Genomic DNA, 20,481 nt, shown 5'->3' on the forward strand with positions numbered 1-20,481 from the left:
TGGAAATATCCCTCATAACTCAAGGCAGAGAAAGGTATCATTGACATCTTGGAGCATTTACCCCAAGGGCCGACGGCCAAATGCGCTCTCTCTCTCTCTCTCTCTCTCTCTCTCTCTCTCTCTCTCTCTCTCTCTCACACACACACACACACACACACACACATGTGTGTGTGAGTGTTTTGCCTACATGTATAGAAGTGCATTGCATGTGTGCCAGGTGTCTACAGAGGCCAGAAGAGGACACTAGACCTCCTGGAACTGGGTTACAATGTGATGAGCTGCTACGTGGTGTTGGGAACTGAACCCAGATCCTCCTTAAGAGCAGCAAGTGCTCCTAATCATTGAGCAATCTCTCCAGCCCCTAGATGCTGGCTCTTGAGAAGTCCTTTCGTGTTTTCCTACTTGATCTCTGCAAGAGCTAAGTGTATCCCAGGGATGAAGAGATGTCCGGCCTTCTGCCCCAGTAGCTGTGGCTGGAAGAGTCAGGTGGGCCTTTCTGTTTCCGGGTTCTGGACACCTCCCTTACAGGCCCAAGAGGCCAAAAGTCAGGAAGAGTCCATTGGACTCTGAAGACAAGTGAACACACTTCCTTGTGACCCATAGCTGACCTGACCTTCCTGGTCTCCAAGGATTAAGTAAGATAATGTCCATAAACAGTGGACAAGAGCGGCTGGTAAATAAAAGCTGTTCTTATTATAATATTGTTAGTAGTAGCCAAAGAACCCAAGCACTTAATAGCCGAAGTTCAAGCATAAGAAGAAGGACAGCCCTCTGTGCAGGAGACTCTCTGCAGAGTGTCTTCCAGAATTGGCTAGGAAGGGGGAATAGCACCAGGTAAGAATCTTGAGCCCAGGTGACGCCTCTAACGTCTGGCATGGAATAGATGGCTTGCCTGGGCATAGGCCTCTGTGTCTGTCCTTGTCAGTCCGCGGGCTGTTATTTAAGCACCTAGTCAGTCCTAAGGAATCTCCTCCTTCCTGGTCATATCAGAAATCGTTGTTTGCCTCCAGTACTGAGACTGTGAACTGCGGGCAGACGGGAAAGGAAAGCAGTGCCACTGTCGTACTTGGCTCTGGAACCTACAGAGGGGAGGAAAGGTCTGTAAACATACAGCGTTATCTGCAGAGTCAGTGGCAGACAGCCGAGGGCTAGGGTCAGTCTTTGCCATGCTGTGAGGGCTGGGTGTCCAAGTGATTCCTGGAGTCTAGTTAGATGCACTCTACTGATGCTGGTGACTGGGCGACTGGACTTGGGGACTCCAGGGACTCTGGAGAAGCATAAGGCCACTTTCTGGCTAGATCGTCACTAGGAATTCTAGACAAAATTATTTTACTAGTCCTCCCTCTAAAGAGTACGTTTCCTGTGTCCCCCCCAAGCTGGGTCTTGTGACCTCAGCATCACAGCCCACGGCCACCCTGCAGAATCCACTATATCATCCAATTGACCAGCCCACTCATCTGAACCTGGGAGCACTGGGAATAAGCTGTCCCAGACCTTAGTGCAGGTCCTAGCACACAGGAAAGAGGTATGCGTTTGTGGAATGAATGCATTTAGGTAGTCCAGAATAATCTTCCCAGCTCAGTATTGTAAAAGAGATAAACATGTAACCAATATGATTTGGGGTAAATTGTCTCGCCTCTCTGAGTCCCGGTTTCACTTCCTGCAGAGTAAATACCATGACAGTTTCCCCTCGCTTCAGAGGATTAAATGAGATTGTCTAAGTATGTTAAATAAGATAACATATGTACTATTGCTCTCTACCACTTGAATGGTTCCTATGTCCTGGGGTTGTATTAGGCTGCATCTGGTGTGTTTGAACTGATAAATATAGTAGGCACTTAGCGAATACTGGTTTCCTTCCCCCAGAACTCACTGAAGGTTTATTTATTATGTATACAATATTCTGCCTGTGTGTATGTCTGCAGGCCAGAAGAGGGCACCAGACCTCATTACAGATGGTTGTGAGCCACCATGTGGTTGCTGGGAATTGAACTCAGGACCTTTAGGAAGAACAGGCAATGCTCTTTTTTTTTTTTTGGTTTTTCGAGACAGGGTTTCTCTGTGGCTTTAGAGCCTGTCCTGGAACTAGCTCTTGTAGACCAGGCTGGCCTCGAACTCACAGAGATCCGTCTGCCTCTGCCTCCCGAGTGCTGGGATTAAAGGCGTGTGCCACCACCGCCCGGCCTTTTTTTTTTAATATTTATTTATTTATTTATTTATTTATTTATTTATTTATTTATTTATTTATTATATATACAATATTCTGTCTGTGTGTATGTCTGCAGGCCAGAAGAGGGCACCAGACCTCATTACAGATGGTTGTGAGCCACCGTGTGGTTGCTGGGAATTGAACTCAGGACCTTTGGAAGAGCAGGCAATGCTCTTAACCGCTGAGCCATCTCTCCAGCCCCCAGGCAATGCTCTTAACCACTGAGCCATCTCTCCAGCCCCCTCACTGAAGGTTTATTTGCTGAAAAGATGGGTGGATGGATGCATGCTCGATGACGGATGGTAGTGGGTGGATAATGGGTGGATGATGGATGGACAAAGGCTGGACGGAGAGAGCATCCTTCCAGTAGCAGGGAACAGAGTAAGTGTGGAGATCCCACTGGCAGGGCAGAAGGTTGCACCACTTTGGAATAACTATCTTGGACTTCAGAGAGCTCCTGGGTAGGAAGGTTTAGCTTTAATTAAAGTCTCAGCACAGTGTTAAATGCCATTTTATTTTAGTTCGTAATTAACGCTAATGAGATGAGCAGATCACAAGCTGCACACGTTTTGGGAAAGGTGAAAAACAGCATCCGCTGTTGCCCACCCCACCGCGTGTGCTACGTTCAATTAAAAGTTTCGAGAAAATATTGCAACTGTGCTCCTTGTCTTTGTGGTAATGAAGCATATTAATTTGAGAGTGATGAATACAATATTCCACTGACTTTTTATTCCCTTATCTACAAAAGTTTAAAATAATGGGCCAATTAAATCAGGGGGAAAAGAATGCAGGGTTTGGCTGGGGCTCCAATTCAGCAACCCAACAACTGAAGGAGCAGAACTGTGAGGTTGCAACTGAGCCTGATTCCACCCCAGGATCACAGCTGATAGATACTAACTCATATGGACAGATGTGGACCAGGACAAAATATGTACTGTATCTGGATTGTATAAACTGCTTCTAGGCTACCCTACAGTCTTATTTTCTCTATCGGTTGGATGTGTGGGTGAGTGGATGGATGCATGCATGCATGCATGGATGGATGGATGGATGGATGGATGCATGAATGGAGAGTTGAACCAGATGACCTGCCAAGCTCCCCATGTTCCCAGAGTAGTAAATCAAGTATCTGTGTGTCTCAACTGACTTCCAAAACAAGGAAGTTAGAGGCAGAAAGTACAGGCAAGGCTCGGCTCCCTGACTCTAGAAGTTAGAAGCAGCATCTTCAATGCCGGCTTTTTCTCCAGCTCTTTACTCTGGGGAAACATCTGTTTGTTTCAGAGTCAGTTTGAGCTTGGCTGTGGCCCACCAGATCTTCCCTCTCTGAAGTAGAGGTTTCCTGAGTGCAGCCGGCTTCTGGAAAGGCTGACCCTTCCCTTCCACACATTGCATTAGAAGAGAGTGTCTTAGAGAAGACCTGTGAACCTGGCACGTAGCCCAGATATGTCCTTACTGACCTCTGGAAGGCTGCCCACTTCCACGTGTTCCTGTAGTCACTAACTGGACCTTGCCACTATGACATTTGAGGCTCTCTGTATTACATAGTATCAAATCTCTGTGTTCCATGGTTCCCTATACTCTGTGGACATTCTACACACACACACACACACACACACACACGAGCTACAAACCCATTTTCTCAGCCTAAAAATAAAAATCCTTTGTAGGGTCTATGGTACTCCGTACATCCGACCCTGCATGCAAAAGCCCTCACAGTTCTATCTGTTGCCATGGCTCCTCTTGTCTCCATCCACTCCTAAACACCATTTCAACTGCAGCTCCCACCTTCCTCGGGTCTTACATGAGCATTTGGTTGAATGTCCTTGCAACACCTCTCATCTAGTTAAAGCTTATTTATCTGCCATTCTTAACTCAAAACATCACTTTATGGAAGGCATCTGGATTTAAACTCTTTACACCAATTCCATACAACCTGTGTTTGTCCCAAGGTTTCTGTTGCCCCTGCTCTGAGTATCTTTCCTTCATAGACTTGTCACAGCCAATTATCACATTGCTGTGCTATTACTTGAGTCATGGAAGTCTCCCCCACTAGGCTGTTTGCACTAAACCATGTATCTCTGGTGCTTAACACAGAGTCTAGTTCATAAAAGATTCTTAGTACATAGGCACTGCATTGTGGATTAATTAATTAGTTAATGCCCAATTCAAAAGCTTTGCTCTTAGGCCAGAGAGATGGCTTGGCAGTTTGGAGCATTCTTTGTTCTTCCAGAGGACCAGAGTTTGGTTCTCACTACCCACATAAAGCGGCTTAAAACCACCAATCACAAGTTCAGCTCTTATGCATTGGACATCCTCTTCTGGCCTCTGCAGAAACCTACACAAACACACACACACACACACACACACACACACACGTACATACATACACATAAATTTTAAAAATAAATCTAATTTTAGAAAAAAGTTCTTCTTTCCCTACTTCCCTACACTGATTGCAGTGTTGGACTTCTTCATCCCAGAAGCACTTACTCTGTGTTAGGCCCTATGTTGGGAACTTAAACACCTTTGCTCTAGCTTGCTCTCAATCAGCTGACCATATAATTAGAGTCACCTGACTACTCACCAACAGAACAGCATGTCATGTTCTACAATGAACATAAGCTTGGGGCTTCCTGGAAACAAAAGAAAAACTCCTGTACCTGACAGGGAGGCTTCACAAAGAACACAGCCCCTAAGCTGAGCCTGAAAGGAAAAGGTGTTGGCTGAGAAAATCCAGGCAGACTTAGTGCTCTGGCTAATAAACCCACGCGGGAAACTTGGACGGAAGGCAGGGGCCAGTGCTGGGAGAAAAGCAGCCAAGGTGATGACTGAACCCAGGAGACAGGGGCTGGGCTGGAGAAGGGAGGCAAGAAGAAACAAGAACCAAGAAGCAGCAGCAGCTGAAGATAGCAGTGACAGAGACTAGGTAAAAGGGCCTGCCCGTGAGACCTCAAATTTGAGGCGTTTCTTCTGGAGACACTAAGAGAAGACTGTTCACATTTGAAGTGGGGGACTCCACATACCTCTTCCTAGAACCTAAGCTGTCTTTTCCTCGGGGGGGGGAGGGGCGGGCTCAGTGTGGCTGACCTTACTCATTCATTGCAGGGAGAATTCATTTCAGGGTGGGAAATTTTTTAAAAAGTGCAAGATTAAGCAGTGTAATCAGCTGCTGCTGAGAATTGGAAATGCAATAAATAATAATAGCGTTGAGAGCTGTTTTTAATAACTCACCGGCGTAATTTAGCCTCTGCTTCTCGGAGCATATGTAAAATATGTCAGATTGGGTGTACTGGCAAATGCCTCATTGCCAGCCTCTGAAGACAAATGTCTTCCCAGGAGGGAGGGGGGATGGAGGAGAACTCGGAGGACTCTGTTGGAAATGAGTTGCGGGAAGGCAGGCATTGTTCATTTGGACTCTGCTAACTCCACACTGTGACCTTCTGTCCAGGTGACAGGTCTCGATGGGCTGTCTTCAAAGGTGGATAACAGCAATACCTCTAGAGGACAGTACTTCTGATCTGAGGGACAATGAGTTGTTTGCGAACCATAGGGTCCCTGTTTGCATGTCATTGGCGTTCTTATGAATGGTCATCCTGGTTTGTCTGGTACAGCCGGTCCCTAGGGATGGGCTACCAAGGCAGTATTTGTCTTACTTCCTTGAGTTAGTGAATACTTCTGCAGCCACTGAAATTGGTTGTTCAAAATGCTTGAATTCTAACTGCCAGAAATTCCCCTGGACTGTCCTGTTCTCTGGGGTCCAAACTGTCATCATGGAACTAACTGGGAGTCTTCAACTCTTAGGGAGACAACCTGGCACCCTTGAAATGACATGATCATTGTCAGGCAATGATCAAACTTCAATCTGGCTGCCTGACTACCCCACGGGGTTAGGAAGTTGAGTGTAACACCTGATACTTACAGTCACCTGTCCTTTTGTCCCCTTCACAATAGTGACTTTGCTTATCAGGGACTTCATTCCCCAGGGGAGGAAACCGGAGCTGAGGTAGCTTTTGCAAGAGCTAGAAAATAAGCGTGCGCGGGGCCTTTCGGTTCCGTCTGACTTTCGGAGCCTAGGTTTTTCCAGCTATGCCACCCTCTGCTGCCGGTTTGTACAGTCAATGCGTTACTGGTATCCCGTCACTAGTCCGGACCACGCTATGTTTCTTCGAAGCTGCAGGTTTGTGATGTACAAACTGTGTTTTGCTCATTGACGTGTACATTAGCTAAATGGCTTTGGAGGGTTAATTGGTAATATTGAATGAATCAGAACACGCGCCTGGGAGGCAGTCACCCTCCTGGGCGTGCTCTGCAAGGCAAGTTCTCCCACCTCTGTCCATGTTTGGGGGAGGCGATATTCTGTGTTATGCTGCAGGGATGCTGTGTGCATCTGGGAACTGCGGCGTCTCTGTCAATTCCTTCCTATGAAGAAAGAAACGAGGGAGAAGGAAGGAATGTGAGAAGAAAGGAGGCAGAGAAGAGGCCAAAAGTTAATTAGCTTAAGCCAGATCGTAAAGCTAGGTTACAAATGTGTGCACTGCCATGGAATTTCTGCTGAAATTCTGACAGAGCCCAGAGCCCTCCTGCGAAAGCAGGGGAGGAAATACGGAAACAAGCCAGTGGGTATGTAAACATTTTTACCTGCTGGTGTTATTTGAACTGACAGCCGCCAAATTGTGCTCAGACTCACACGGTGATGAGCCGCTGATGAGCCCACACGAAGGCTGGGCACTCAGTGATGGTTGTTCCTGGTGCCCTTCCACGGTCAGTGAAGCAGAACTCTGCTCTCTAGCCTGTTTTAATCCAGACCCCACAGCTTTGCTTCTGGGCCTGGAGCCAAGGAAGGAAAAGCAGATGTTGAAGAAACCAAGAAGGGAGATGTGTTACAAGCTACAAGTTTGGAGAACTGGATCCTGACAATCCATTTCAGGGTTCACAGAACCCTGAAAGCAAGGCCCGGGGCCTTCCAATTTGACATCCCTAATGCATGCAATGAGATTTTCCCAGGGATTTTTTTTTTAACTCCAAGGGCAGAAACCAGCAGGTTTCTCTACAATGCCCCCCCCTTCCCTTCTCTCTCCTTGGTCTCCATGGAGCCAATTATCAAACAAGAAGATCCTAGTTGAGAACTAGCTAGTCAGTCCTGGAATGGGAATGGAGGGTAGGAATCAGGTTGCGGAAGAGTGCGGAGGGAATGAGAGAGGAGATGGAGGTGGAAAGCTAGGCCAGCCAGACTCAGGGAAAGCTGCCTATAGCAAGGCATCTCTTCTCAGAGCCAGGATTCTGAAAGAGGGCTACTAGCTGGGTGCAGCCTCTGTCTAAGCTGTAACATTACGTTGACATCAATGAGATCCAGCCTGATTGCTGCAATAATTAAGGCAACGGAGGAAACCGGAATAGAGTCAAGCATGCTGCCTGCTGCATGGAAGTCCTGCACAGTAGCTTCCCTCCCGTGCACTTGCTTTCTTATCTCAACAACAGATCATGTGGTATCCTAACTGAAAACTCGATTAGGAACCGTGGTACAGCATGTTCTCAACAAGGACTTATTGAAATGCAGAAATATGCAAACAGTTTTAAAGAGTTAAGCAGTAATTTACAAATTAAAAACAACCCTCCTAATGGGACTTTCTGACATTGTGGACCTTTTGGTGGATGTAAGGCTTCTCTTCCAGCCTAGCCACAGTGTAAAAGATATACCCAGAACTCAGGGAGACAGGGAACAACTGAGATAGGGAAGAAAAAGGGAGGAGGGAGAAGGAGGTTGGAAAAAAAGATAGACATCATTACTGTGTTATTGTACGATTACCACCATCGTTAGAAAACTAATTTGAACAAGCTCAGCCTGTGCCCCCAAAAGGACACCAAGCGAGGAGCTAGGCTCAAGAACATGGAAATAGTTTTCTCATTTTGAGTGGTGATGGGAATAATTATTATTTTCTTTTCTCTGAACCATAACCACTTTGCAGTTAAACAATTTGCTTTCGGGTCAGATCAGGAGCTCTCAGGTGGTGCTCCGAGGAATTCTTTCATTTCTTTTGCACCTTTTAAAGAAAAGAAAACTCCAGGTGCAATTATTGGCTTTATATTTATACCAACTGCAACACAACATTCCAGAAAATGAGGCTCCTAGCAAATTAGTTTATCCAAATGAAGTTTAGACAGAACCCTAGCAGGGAGCAGCCACTGGACAATCTGTCTCAGTGGCCCAAGAGCTGAGGAACCACCCAGAGAAGCCACATGCTAGCTGCAAGTCTTGTTGAGTCAAGAGCATACAGACTGAGTGGTGCGTGTGTTTTCAGTTACCCAAACGGATGGCTCCCTCCTGTGGGTCACTGAACCACAGGGTCCCTATGTTAACTTCCCATCACACAGCAGCCAGCTGGCTGAGGGGATGCAGATGTAACTTGCTAAAATAGAATTTGATTTCACGAGTGCTTGGGGCAGACACTCAGGCAGAGTTTAAGCAACAAATTATTCTCAGCTGAGAACATCTGCCTGGAAGGAAGAGTTGTGGCTGAAGAATGGAAAATCAACAAGCCAGAGATTTCCAGAAGAAGTCTGAAGTATACCCTTTATGTTCCCCAGATCAAAACCTGCCAACTCTACGACTATGACTTGTCAAGTCAGTTTTACAGATGAGGAAACTCAGGGACTGAAAAACAGGTGAGAGAGGATGTAACTCAGTCAGCCTGGCACCCTCTGCACTGCACTCTGATTCACTGTGTACCGGGGACTGGGACAGGTGCCCTCTGGCGCTGCCTTGCTTCATTATGGCAATGGTCTAAAAGATTCACTGTTCCTAGGGGATCCAAAAGTTTAAGTGAGATAGAGCTCAGTGGTACAGTGTGCACCCAGACTGTGTAAAGACATAGGACTGATCCGCGACATGGAAATAAGCAAGAGAGAGATTAAAGCAACTTGACTCAGGTCGTCCATCTCCAAGGAGATGGAGTTAAAATTCAAACCCAGGGGCTTGATAATTATTTGGCAGACATTTACCCCCTGTAAGTAGGTGCATATGGTCCCCAGGATTCCTAAGAATATGTCAGAATGTGAAAACCATACCAGATCCTGGCCTTTTGTGGTATCAGAGTAAAAAAAAAAAAAAGTCTATTACCTACAACTGATCGTCAGAGCTTTTCTTATGGGATCAAGCCTTTGTTTCTTATGGCAAATGCCTGCTAGTGTTGGTGAAGGATTGAAGAAGGCCAGCAAGGTGAAAATTCTTGGCTAAAAATAGTAATTTGGGATGAATTAATGAGAAAAGTGTCAAGTTCTGTGCATGCTTAGATCACCAGTGTAAACAGATTTACTTTATGATCCACTGGAAATAAGAGACGGCAATTTGCAGAAACGGGATTTCCCACGTGGTCCAGTGGGAGGGAAGTTTTCTCATCAAGTGGAAGGTGGGACTCTAAAGGGGGTGTGGGTGGGGGAGCTCTGCGCACGGTCATGCACGGTACTGAGACTGCGAAGTGAAGAGGTGGCTCCTAGAGTCAGTGAGTCATGACGATCTCACAAATGCCAGACCACAGGCGCCACGTTCACCTGCTGGGGATCCTGCAGTCTCGGACTTGCATGGGTGGAGCACCATCCAGGAGATCTGAGATGCACTCTGTTCTTCCCGGGCTTGAAGAAGAGTGCTGTGTGCACCTTGCAGTTTCTTGGAAGTTAATAGTTTGAGGTTTCTGCCGTTCCTAAAATTTAGAATTATGAGACAATCAACTTTTAAACTTTCACATGATGACGGTAGAGCAGAAAGTGGAGCCACCATGTCCCCCTTTGCACCATTTGTTCCCAGAGGATTGTGACAAGCAATTAAATCTGGTTCCATGCATCTTATAAATACTAAAAAAAAAAAAAAAAAAAAGGCTTACTGGGGGAATGGAGTGGAAATATGTGTGAAGTCAAATAGGGAAGAAAGAAGTGAAAGTGGGGGTGGGGCAGAACCCCAAGAGGGAAGGTAAGATGGAGCTATCTGCTCAGAGCTGTCATCTGAAGCAATAAACAGATGCACATGTTTGCAAAGATGAAGAAGGCAGAGGCAAGAGGGTCCAGAGCAGCACAGTCTTAGGGGGCTGAGAGTTACCAGAAAGGAAGCAATAAAGAGGGGAAAAGAGACAGGTGCAGACAAGGCTCAGGCTAGAGAAGCCAGAGCAAGGGGCTGGCTTACTGGAGACTAGGGGGTCTCCCACACTATTGTCATCTCACATGCCTGGATACCCTGATCCTTGTGGAGTCTCATACGCTAGCCCTCAGAGGGTAGAAAAAGATACTTCATCAAGAAGACTCTGCACAGGTGGATTGGCTATATTTCTGTCTGGATAGGTAGGATCTGGAAGAGAATCGTGGTGTCTCGTAAACCAGAAGTAGTGAGGAGAAATGCTCATTTATAACACTTGCTGTTTTTGAAGTATTGATGTTTCTTCCATGCCAACGACTGATTTTGTAATTTATGAAAAAATAGCTTTCGCGGCTGGTACAGGCAGGCTCCAGGGGCTGTGTTTGGACATGGTTTGGCTCCCAGACATTCAGGTACAAAAGGACAATGTTGAGGGAGTGGAACCTTTAACAGTTGGGGTCTCAGAGGCAGTAATTAGGTCACTGAGGGCTCCCCCTCCTGAATGGATTAATGCTGTCTGAAGAGACTGAGTCAGCTCTGGTCATAAAGGATTCTGAAACATTTTATTATTATATCAAGAGCAAACCTGGCTGTCCAGTCTCTTGTCCCAGGTCTTGCCATGTGGCCTTTCTTGTTTGCACACAGGCTCCCTGTCTGCTCTGGTCCCCTCACCGGAGTCACAGATGCAAATGACAAGAACTGTGAGCTACACAAAGCCTTTTATTTATAAAATGCCCCAGTTATTTTGTTAGAGCAACAGAAAATTGAACAGTACTCCACAATATCATTGTCCAGACACCGGTGAGACCAAACACAGACACATCAAACTGAGATATGTAGATTATTTTCCCTTTTAAAATAAAAAAAAAGAGCTGGGCGGTGGTGGCACATGCCTTTAATCCCAACACTTTGGAGCAGAGGCAGGCAGAGCTCTGTGAGTTCAAGGCCAGCCCAGTCTACAGAGCTAGTTTCAGGACAGCCAGGACTACACAGAGAAACTCTGTCTCAGAGAGAGAGAGAGAGAGAGAGAGAGAGAGAGAGAGAGAGAGAGAGAGAGAGAGAGAGAGAGAGAGAGAGAGAGAGAGATTGGTGTTCACACTTAGTTCTTGCTAATACTTTCCATTTCTACAGATATGTGAGAAAAAACTTCAATAATGGGTCATCCTTTAACCTAATCCCTTAATTCCCTACAGAGGCAACCAAACTTGTCAGTAATCCATTATATCTGTCTAGAAATATTTTATGTATCTGCCAGGAAATGTATATCTCTTTTCAACATTAAAATGGCAATGTGAAACAACTTATTTTTTCATGTAATAACATATTTTTAGAACCCCCACCCAAAGATACATAAGTGTGTGATATTGTTTTAATGGCTACAAAGTACACTTTTTCCTTGTGCCTATAGTGATAAGCATAGAAGATTTTGCAGTCCATATATATATATATATATATGTATATGTATATACATACATATATATGCATATATATATATATATATATAGCCAAGTGAGCAAAGAATATGTCCGTCCATACTGCTGCATGTAGGTATGCATCCCTACAAGAAAAATCTCGGGAGGAAAAAAATGTGTTGTTTTATTGAAATGTTTGCATTCCTACTGACTATCCAAGAGAGTGCCCAAACACTTGCCAACACAGGGTGTCTCCAAGATATGGCCCAGTGTTGCTTAGTACAGCCCTGCCCTCACTCTGTTTTCTCAGAGGAGGTCAGCTGATCCACAGGAGAGGAGACTGGGCCCCCGACGGAGGTGCAGGATTGTGCCAGAGGTTAGGTGTCTGTGGCTCTAAGTCTCCAGTCTTCCCCCTTCAGTGTGTTGGGTACTTTCCCCCAGCAAGCTTGCTGCTGGCATTCTGTGTAAGAAGAGACTGAAGTCTGCACGGAACCTGAACATTTAAAACATCCTTTTTTTTGCTTTCACATATTCTACCTCTGAATTGTCTCTTTCACTTCAGCCCTGGGATTACACGCTCAACCTGGCCCCCTTAACTCCTGACACAGTTAAGAGACTGTTAGGAGACAAGATGGGACTGGGTGTGCCTGGTTTATAACTTTCTTGGTGGTTGTTACCAGGGCCACTTCATAATGTCAGGGTTAGAATCAGCTGCATTCCAGGACCAGCTTGTCTGATTTTTGCACTGGAAAAGTAAAGACAAATTGTTGTGGGGGGGGGGGGGGGGATGAGTTTTTACCTCTGGGTCTGGGATCTGAAGCAATCAACGTCTTTGTCTTTAAAACGGTTTACACTGGCACACAAACCCCTGAATCCTTCAGAGAGTATGCCGCGAGGTGTTACCAATTATTGTTTCTCTCTGCTAGCAGATGTTTAGGGGCTGGTTAAACCTTAGGAGAAATTACCTTAGGAAACGGGGAAATAAAAGCAAAGATTACCAAGAAACGTAGAGATTGCAAGGTAGGAGGAGAGAGGTGGAGGGAGGAGTGGAAAGGAGGGAGGGAGAAAGAGAGAGGAAGCGAAGCTGGTGGAAATAACCGTACACTTGTAACAGCGGGAAAGAAGCGAGATTTTCCAGCTTTAAATGCCTGTCCGCACCCTGCTTGCCCACCCCAGATCGGAGATGTTGACAGAGGGCGAGTCGGAAGGGCTCCAGACCTTGGGAATAGTGGTGGTCGTGTGTTCCTCTCTGAAACTATTGCACTACCTCGGGCTGATTGACTTGTCGGACGGTAAGCAAGCCCCGGAGCTTCCCCGTTTTATACGAACGTGTTATCCGGCTTCAATAGTTGTAAAAGTAGTTCAGGGGGAAAAAAAATAAGCGGGAAGTGCGCGAGAGTCTCAGAGGATCTGATGGCGCCGGCTGCACCAGCCTTCCCTTAGCTGCCTTAGCGCTGTCCGTGGTGCTGAACCGTGCCGCGCCAGCGGAGCGCGTGTGGGTCCTGGTGTTTGCTGAATGAGCAGAGCATAAGGCATACTTCTCCTGGAAAGTGTCTGATAAATATGCATATTTTGGTAGAAGCCAGAGACTTTTAAAAGTCATTATGTTGTTGATTAACTTGCAGTAGCTGAAAAGATTATAGGAAAGTAAAATGCTAATCACAGCCCAACAATTAACTAACAAACGCTGGCTCCTTTCCCTAACCCTCAACCTTCATAAAGACTCTTGTTCTAAAGCCACTTCATGAGCTGTGGCTTTAATTCCAGTTCTTAATGAGAATGTAGCTATAAATCCGGGTCACCAGCATTGTTTATGATTGCGAAAGTGGTAGTGGTTTGGAGCTTTTGAGTGCCTCTCTTCTAGAGATACATAAACTACATAATAGGTTGCTTTTCAAACTGCAGTCTCTTGCATTGCTCTGCAGAATGAAAGAACTTGCTTATATGTGACTAAGTAATGACAGGGAGATGAAAGTGTTGATTACCCTGATGCTGCTGGTACAGTGTGTGTGTGTGTGTGTGTGTGTGTGTGTGTGTGTGTGTGTGTGTGTGTGTGTGTGTGTGTGTATGTGTGTGTATGTGTGTGTGTCTGTGTGTCTGTGTGTGTCTGTGTGTGTGTTTCTGTGTGTCTGTGTGTGTCTATGTGTGTGTGCCTGTGTGTGTATGTGTATGTGTGTGTGTATGTGTGTGTGTCTGTGTGTGTCTGTGTGTGTATGTGTGTGTGTATCTGTGTGTGTCTGTGTGTGTCTGTGTGTGTCTATGTGTGTGTGCCTGTGTGTGTGTGTGTGTGTGTGTGTTAAAGCACCAGACCATAGCCCTCAGACATGTGTCATTATTATGGTGTAACCAAAATTTTTAATGTTGAAGAAGATGAAATTTTAAAATACCTGGATTCAATTATCATATGCTACATACATGTAGCAAGTTGTCACATGCTTACAAACATGTACAGTTGAATTGAGAAGTTTTAAAAATAAAAGAATTAAGTGCCACATGAAGAAAAGTTAGTAGCAAGTTTTTCAAACTTAAGAGATATACCCAAAGTGTATGCAAATGTATTCAACATACATTCTCTGATAACTGCATACTGTGGGCAGAAGTTCTCTTCCAACAGGCATTGTATGACTAAACTCCATACAGGAATGAAATATTGGTTGTATACCAATAAGTAGTTTAAAATACCAATCACTTCTTAAGAATCTGGGTCTCCATAAAGAGGGTGGTGTTTTTAAGACAGAGTTTTTCTGTGTAGTCCTGGCTATCCTGGAACTCACTCTGCAGACCAGGCTGGCCTCAAACTCACAGAGATCTGCCTGACTCTGCCTCCCAAGTGCAGCGATTAAAGGCATAATGCCACCATGCCCGGCCCCTCCTTTAGGCTGGATACGGTGGTGCATATCTTTGATCCCAGCGCTGTAGAGGCATCTGCAGTTGGATCGCTGTGAGTCTGAGGCCAGCGTGGTCATGAGTTCCAAGCCAGCCAGGGCTGCAGAGTAAGACCTTGTCTGAACAGAAAAAAAGAAAAAAAAATCTTTCTAGTTTGCTTTAATCTCTCCTCCAAGGAATTTTAGAGCTAATTCTCTTAACTGAGTTTTGTGGATTGAGATGGTAACTAGACCCTGAGTCTGTTGTCTCTGCTTCAGCCAGCCCATATGACTGGACTGTGTTAGGCCTGTAAGTGGGAGTTCTTTCTCTAGCTAAAATGTAGTGAATCAATGGTTTTATAACCCTAATTTCCTGAGATGTTGAAAATGGAAGCACATTTAGAAATAGTTTCTTCCTCCTTAAAACACACGTGAAATCTAAAAATCTATACAAACAGTTCTGTGTACATAGAGAGAGGTGGCCGATTATGTGTACCCTGTCTAAGACCCAAGCTCAGCTGGCCCACCAATGCTAGCAGACACTTAATCCCTCTGCTGCACAACATATTCCAGGAGAACATGTTTCAGCCGTGTTCAGAGCTCCAGAGTAGCTACTAACTGATACTGCGAGTGCAGGCATCGAGGCTAAGTGAGGGTGATGTCAAATCATCCTGCTCTTCCCTTCTTGTATCCAGAAGTGTCCATCTACCTCCCCACCCCACCCCCACTAGTGCTTCTGAAGATTGTAGCTTTCTACTTTGCTGCTAGGGAGGATGTCAGTCATCCATCTGACGTTATAGAAATGGGGAAAGGGTAAAGTTAAAAAGTAGGGACATTGCATTTAGCACTATTGCTAGAAGCCCTACATGAAGGAAAAGAAGGGGTAAGCATTTATTCAGCACCTATGAGGCACCAAGAATAGTTAAGTGGATTTATGTGCAAGAATGAGTGCAACCTGCAGAGTAACACTCTAAGGAAAATAAATAAATAGTTCTGGAACGCAGATGTCATTGTTCCTTTTATATAAGAAGACAGATTGAGGAAACTTAAATAAAATTTCCAGAGATGCAACAACTGTGTGGTGGAAGTGCCTGCCTCTGGAGTTCCACCTTCTGCTTTATGCACCATCAGGGAGCTAGGCCAGATGAGGTCTGTGATCTGTCCTTAAGCCTATAGCACATATGGGTGCGTAGGTTAGAGCCCTCACAATAAGGTGCGGAATGTCATTTTCAATGTGTATACAACATTAGAAGCTCTGTTAACTTATGGGAGACAGTGCTGAGGGGGAAGTCTACTTCCAGGAAAGGGCTCTGGTATCCACGTAATATAGTCAGTCCAAGGAGAGTGGAACGCCTTTATAGAACCCTGGGATCTTAGTCTTATTCTTAATATAGTATCTTATGAGCAATGCAAGATAGTACAGAAATGTCAGGTACAGGGTCAGAAGGGCTGGGATCCAGTCCTGGACATGTCTTGCATTATTTGCCAGTTTCAACAAGCACCTTCTTCTCTCTCTCATTTTCCTCACTTTCCTCTCAAGAAAGAGAAACTATTACAATTGTTCTATTAATTTCCTAGATGTTGCATACCAGATTGCTACAAATTAGGTGTTTTGAAATAACCAACAAGTACCTTTCATGGTTATGGAGGCTAGACGTCCAAAGTCAAGGTGCTGGCAAACTCTGGAGTCTGGGGCATCTTGGGAAAGATCCTTCTTGGCCTCTTATACCTTATGGCACTACTTCTACACTTGTGGTTTTTAGCTTCTGGCAGCATGACCCCAATCTCAGAATCCACCTAACCTCTTCTCCCTGTGTGCATCTAGCTTTACGTGGTGATTTCCCCCTTTTGTAAGGACAGCAGCCATGTTGTGTCGGGGCCCACTCTAATAATTTGATTTTAACTTCATTACATCTGCAAAGACCTTATTTCCAAATAAGGGTTGGAGTTAGAACTTCAATAAGCCTTTTGGGAAGATACAATTCAATTTATAACAATTGGGGGTGTGTAATTCGATTCATAACAGCAGCAGTCATGCTCCTATAGCTGCATAAAGAATTAAATGAAAAACACGCGGGGAAAGGCCAAGCTTCCTACCTACAGCTGTGCTTTATCATGCTTAACACTGCTTTGACCTGAAAGCATCCCCCACCCCAAAAGAATGTTGTATTCATTAGGGGGAAAACATGTGTTGCTATGCTAAGTCCTTGAGCAGATTAATCATTTCCTTTGAATTTGAAAGGGAAGAATTGTTGGCATAGACGTTTTCCAAATAAGAATCCTAGAAACACCCTTTGCCCCGCATGCTGTGTCATCCTACACACTCCAACTTCTACTGCAGTACCTGCTAATCAGCTGAATTCGGCCCTGCTTCTACCTGAGGATTAGCAAGTGCTTCCTGGGGTGAGGTGAAGGCAGGCAAGCAGATTCTACAAGTTCAGAGAACTTCACCAGTTCATTAGCTGTCTCTCTGCTCGCCTGCTGCTTGGAGGGTCAGTCCTCCAAGCAGCCTTTGCTCTACTAGGTAAGATTACTATTTTCCCTCAGAGTCATTTCTAGCCATACCTATAAACCCTGCCATAGCAACTTCAAAAGGCATTGACTATTCCAGGTCGAGTGTCCGATTAAGGCAGCAAGGCATACATCAGTGTCTCCCAACAGGGTTCTCCTAGAGCTGTACCTTACATGCCTTACATCTGTCTGAGTTGCTCTGGAGGCTAAATCCATGTGTTAGTGAAAAGATGGAACACGGCTCTTAAGAACCTCAGTAACATACGTGCCTGGATTCAATCATTATTTATAGGTTTACCACATGCCTAATATTTCATAGATTACATATACAGTGTTTGACCTGGACCTCAGAACAGTTCTGATATTAAAAAGCTGTATATTGTTGATGAATCAAATTCATAGGTCTAAAAAACATTGAGACTTGAGCTCTCGTTTCAAACAGAATGACCACGAAGTAACTATTTCGATACTTTGGATCTCTTCTGTCTAAACATACATAGCCTTATGCTTAAATTGTGCCTGGAACATGCAGAGTTTCACTAATCCTCTTAGTGTGCATCTAGACTATTCTTCTTGGTGAAGTCCTCATGACCTACTAAAAGCCAGGTTTATAGAAAGCTGAATAATGGCCGCATAAGGAGACCAGATGTGAGCTGCTGGAATGTGCATCAGTTACCCTGACAGGAAAAGTTCGTTGTGGATGTAATGAAGTCAAAGGGCCTGAGATGCGATTCTCCTGGATTACATGGGTGGGTTCTAGATGCCATCACAAATGGTCTAAGAGGCAGAGACGAGACACAGACGGGTGAGACAGAAATGAGGATTGGGGGGATGTATCGGTAAGCCAAGGGGTGCTGGCACTCCCCTGGGACCTAAGTTGGAGAAGGCAAAGGATTCGCTTCCTGTGGAGACTTTCAAAGCTGTGGTCTTGCCAGCTTTCATCTCAGCATAAGATGTTGAAGCTCTGACCTCTGCTGCTGAGTATCAGATTTTACTAGTTTAGCCGTCAGCTTGCAGTAGTCTGTTGTGACAGCCTTAGGAAAACAACACATAGCCTTTTAAAGGATTTCTTCATTCACTATAATAGAATATGAAATAAAATACATATACTTAAAAGCTCAGGAATGGATAGACCTATTGATCGGGAATGCTAGTAATATAAGGACTCGGGTTACATTTTCTCAGCAGTTAGAAGAAAGACGAGAAGTAGCAAGCCCAACTGCCTATCAGCACCAACGTGGGGGACTGGAGAGATTTACATTAGTGGTGAAGGGCAGCAATAAGACAGCATATCCAGGGTGTGCCAAGCAAAACTCTTCATAATAAAATCTTACCCTTTCCCTGGACTGGAGAGATGGCTCGGTGGTTAAAAGTACCTACTGAGTTTGGCTCTCAGCACACACATCAGGCCGTTCACAACTGCCTATGACTCCAGCTTCTAGGGACCCAACACCCTCTCTACTAGCACATACACTCACACATGCACACACCACACACAGACACATGCACATACATGTCATTCTTAAACAATGAAAATGCATCTTATAAAAAAACTCTAATAAACAAACAAACACGGATGCATTTCTCTTCTGCAACCTCAGCCTAGACTTTCCTCTTTCCTCTTCTTCCTCTTCCTTTTGCTCATTTTTAGGGCTTCTGTAAATGTAGCCATACTTTAAACGGTGTGTTTAACCTTGATTGCTTGTCTGCTTGCTTTAAGCAGTGTCTATGACCCAACTTCTCCAAGATATGAGGGACAGGACACCTTCACTTCCTTCTGCATTTCCCATGATGTCCGCCAACCCTGTTCATTATATTGTCCTTTCACAAGGTCAGCATTTTGATGCACCCCCAAACATCCCTATTCCAAGGCAATTCCTGTATCTCATCCAGCTTGAGGGCAACCCCGGCTCCTGTTTTGGGGGGTTCCCAGTTCTGTCTGCCAGTGTCTCTCCTTATATGATCAGGAGACATCTCCCCATCTCCTTCAGCAGCAGAACTTCCTGTGTTCAGAGTCCTTCCAGCCCTTCCCATCTGCAGAGGATATTGAGAGCTGCCCAAGGCCAGGTCTTCTATCCTCCATTCAGCATGAAGACCCCCCAATATAACCAACCTGCTGTCTCTCTGCTTGCCCACAGACTCACCCTACAGCTGAGAATCCCCTGAAACCAGGGCAAATGGCACTGTGTTTGGGGAACCGGGATAGCCAGTACTTCACAGTATACTCTAACAAACACCAACGAACCTTGTGAATTTTAATTTTCTGTCCAAGATTGTAAATCCTGAGGAGGAAAAGAGAAAGGTGCATGCAAGAAGTATCTGAATTGGACCAGACTGACTTTCTTCAAAGAAATAAAAATCATTCAGTTCATCTATTTTAAGTCCCGTATACACACACACACACACACACACACACACACACACACACACACACACATCTGTACAAGCAATACATGAATGAATCTTTTCGGGAACTCCTCACCATCCAAAGTGAGATGTCCACTACAGCCCTCTGTGTGTCTGTCCCCTTTCTGTTTCCAGCCCCATGATGTATGCAGTCTGTATGCCCATCCTATTATTATCCCCAGGACAAAGTGATATTAAGATACTTGAGTTCAGATGCTAGACATCATGGGGCAGATAGCTGTTGGCGTGGGATTGACACCTGACATTTACATCAAGAAAAATGGATATAACTGTAGTAAAAGAAGAGAAAGAAAGCCACGGGTAAGTTCATAACGTTCAGAGAGAGAGAGAGAGAAAGAGAGAGAGAGAGAGAGAGAATAAAACATGGCAGGGATGAAAGAGACACATGGGTAAAAGTGAGAGAGGAATGGAGAGAGGGCAACAGGAAGGAGAGCCTCCCAATTCTTAAGCAAGCATGTGGCTCTCAGGTTCACTTAATGCTTGGCTAATTCTCTGTAATCATCACCCATCTGGAGTTAGCCTTCATTCTCCAGGAACTCCGCATAGCATAGCAGAATCGCAGCAGCCTGCCCTGTGCTTGAGGGGTGACTAGGATACAATTCCCATCAGACAAACCAGCTCTGCAGCTGAAGCCGAATGCGCACAAAGAAACCCTGGAGCGGGTCACTTGGGGCTTTCGTTTGTTTAGTTTGTTCAACACTGAACGCCACTAATCTGCTGTCCTTGACAGTGAGCACGTTACAGCACCGTTCTTTTACTTCCCTCAAGGCAACACGCAAACATTAGGCTGTGCGTAGGCTGCTCCTCGCCACCTCATCTCACCTCTCTGTGTCTGTTCTCTTCTTGGTCTCCAGCCCAAAAATGTCAAGTCACTTCCCTCTCCTAGGGTCCCCTACTGTGGTGGCCCTAGAGCTGGCCTCCCATTTATCCTTTCCT

At 45.2% G+C, this 20,481-nt stretch overlaps 1 protein-coding gene across 6 annotated transcripts in view; it reads left to right on the forward strand.

The window, feature by feature from the left end:
- The window catches only part of Kcnip1 (potassium voltage-gated channel interacting protein 1), a 367,510-nt gene that overhangs the window by 300,475 nt on the left and 46,554 nt on the right, over window positions 1–20,481 (forward strand). The window contains exon 1 of one of the 6 annotated variants that reach the window (XM_038326711.1): window positions 12,888–13,035. The exons of the other annotated variants lie outside the window; for them this stretch is intronic. Coding sequence (XP_038182639.1) covers window positions 12,888–13,035 — 148 coding nt within the window. Of the gene's footprint in view, window positions 1–12,887; window positions 13,036–20,481 lie in introns of those variants that run through there. 6 annotated transcript variants of the gene reach the window in all.

Source organism: Arvicola amphibius, chromosome 4 (assembly GCF_903992535.2).
Source record: "Arvicola amphibius chromosome 4, mArvAmp1.2, whole genome shotgun sequence".
NCBI classification, from domain to species: domain Eukaryota; kingdom Metazoa; phylum Chordata; class Mammalia; order Rodentia; family Cricetidae; genus Arvicola; species Arvicola amphibius.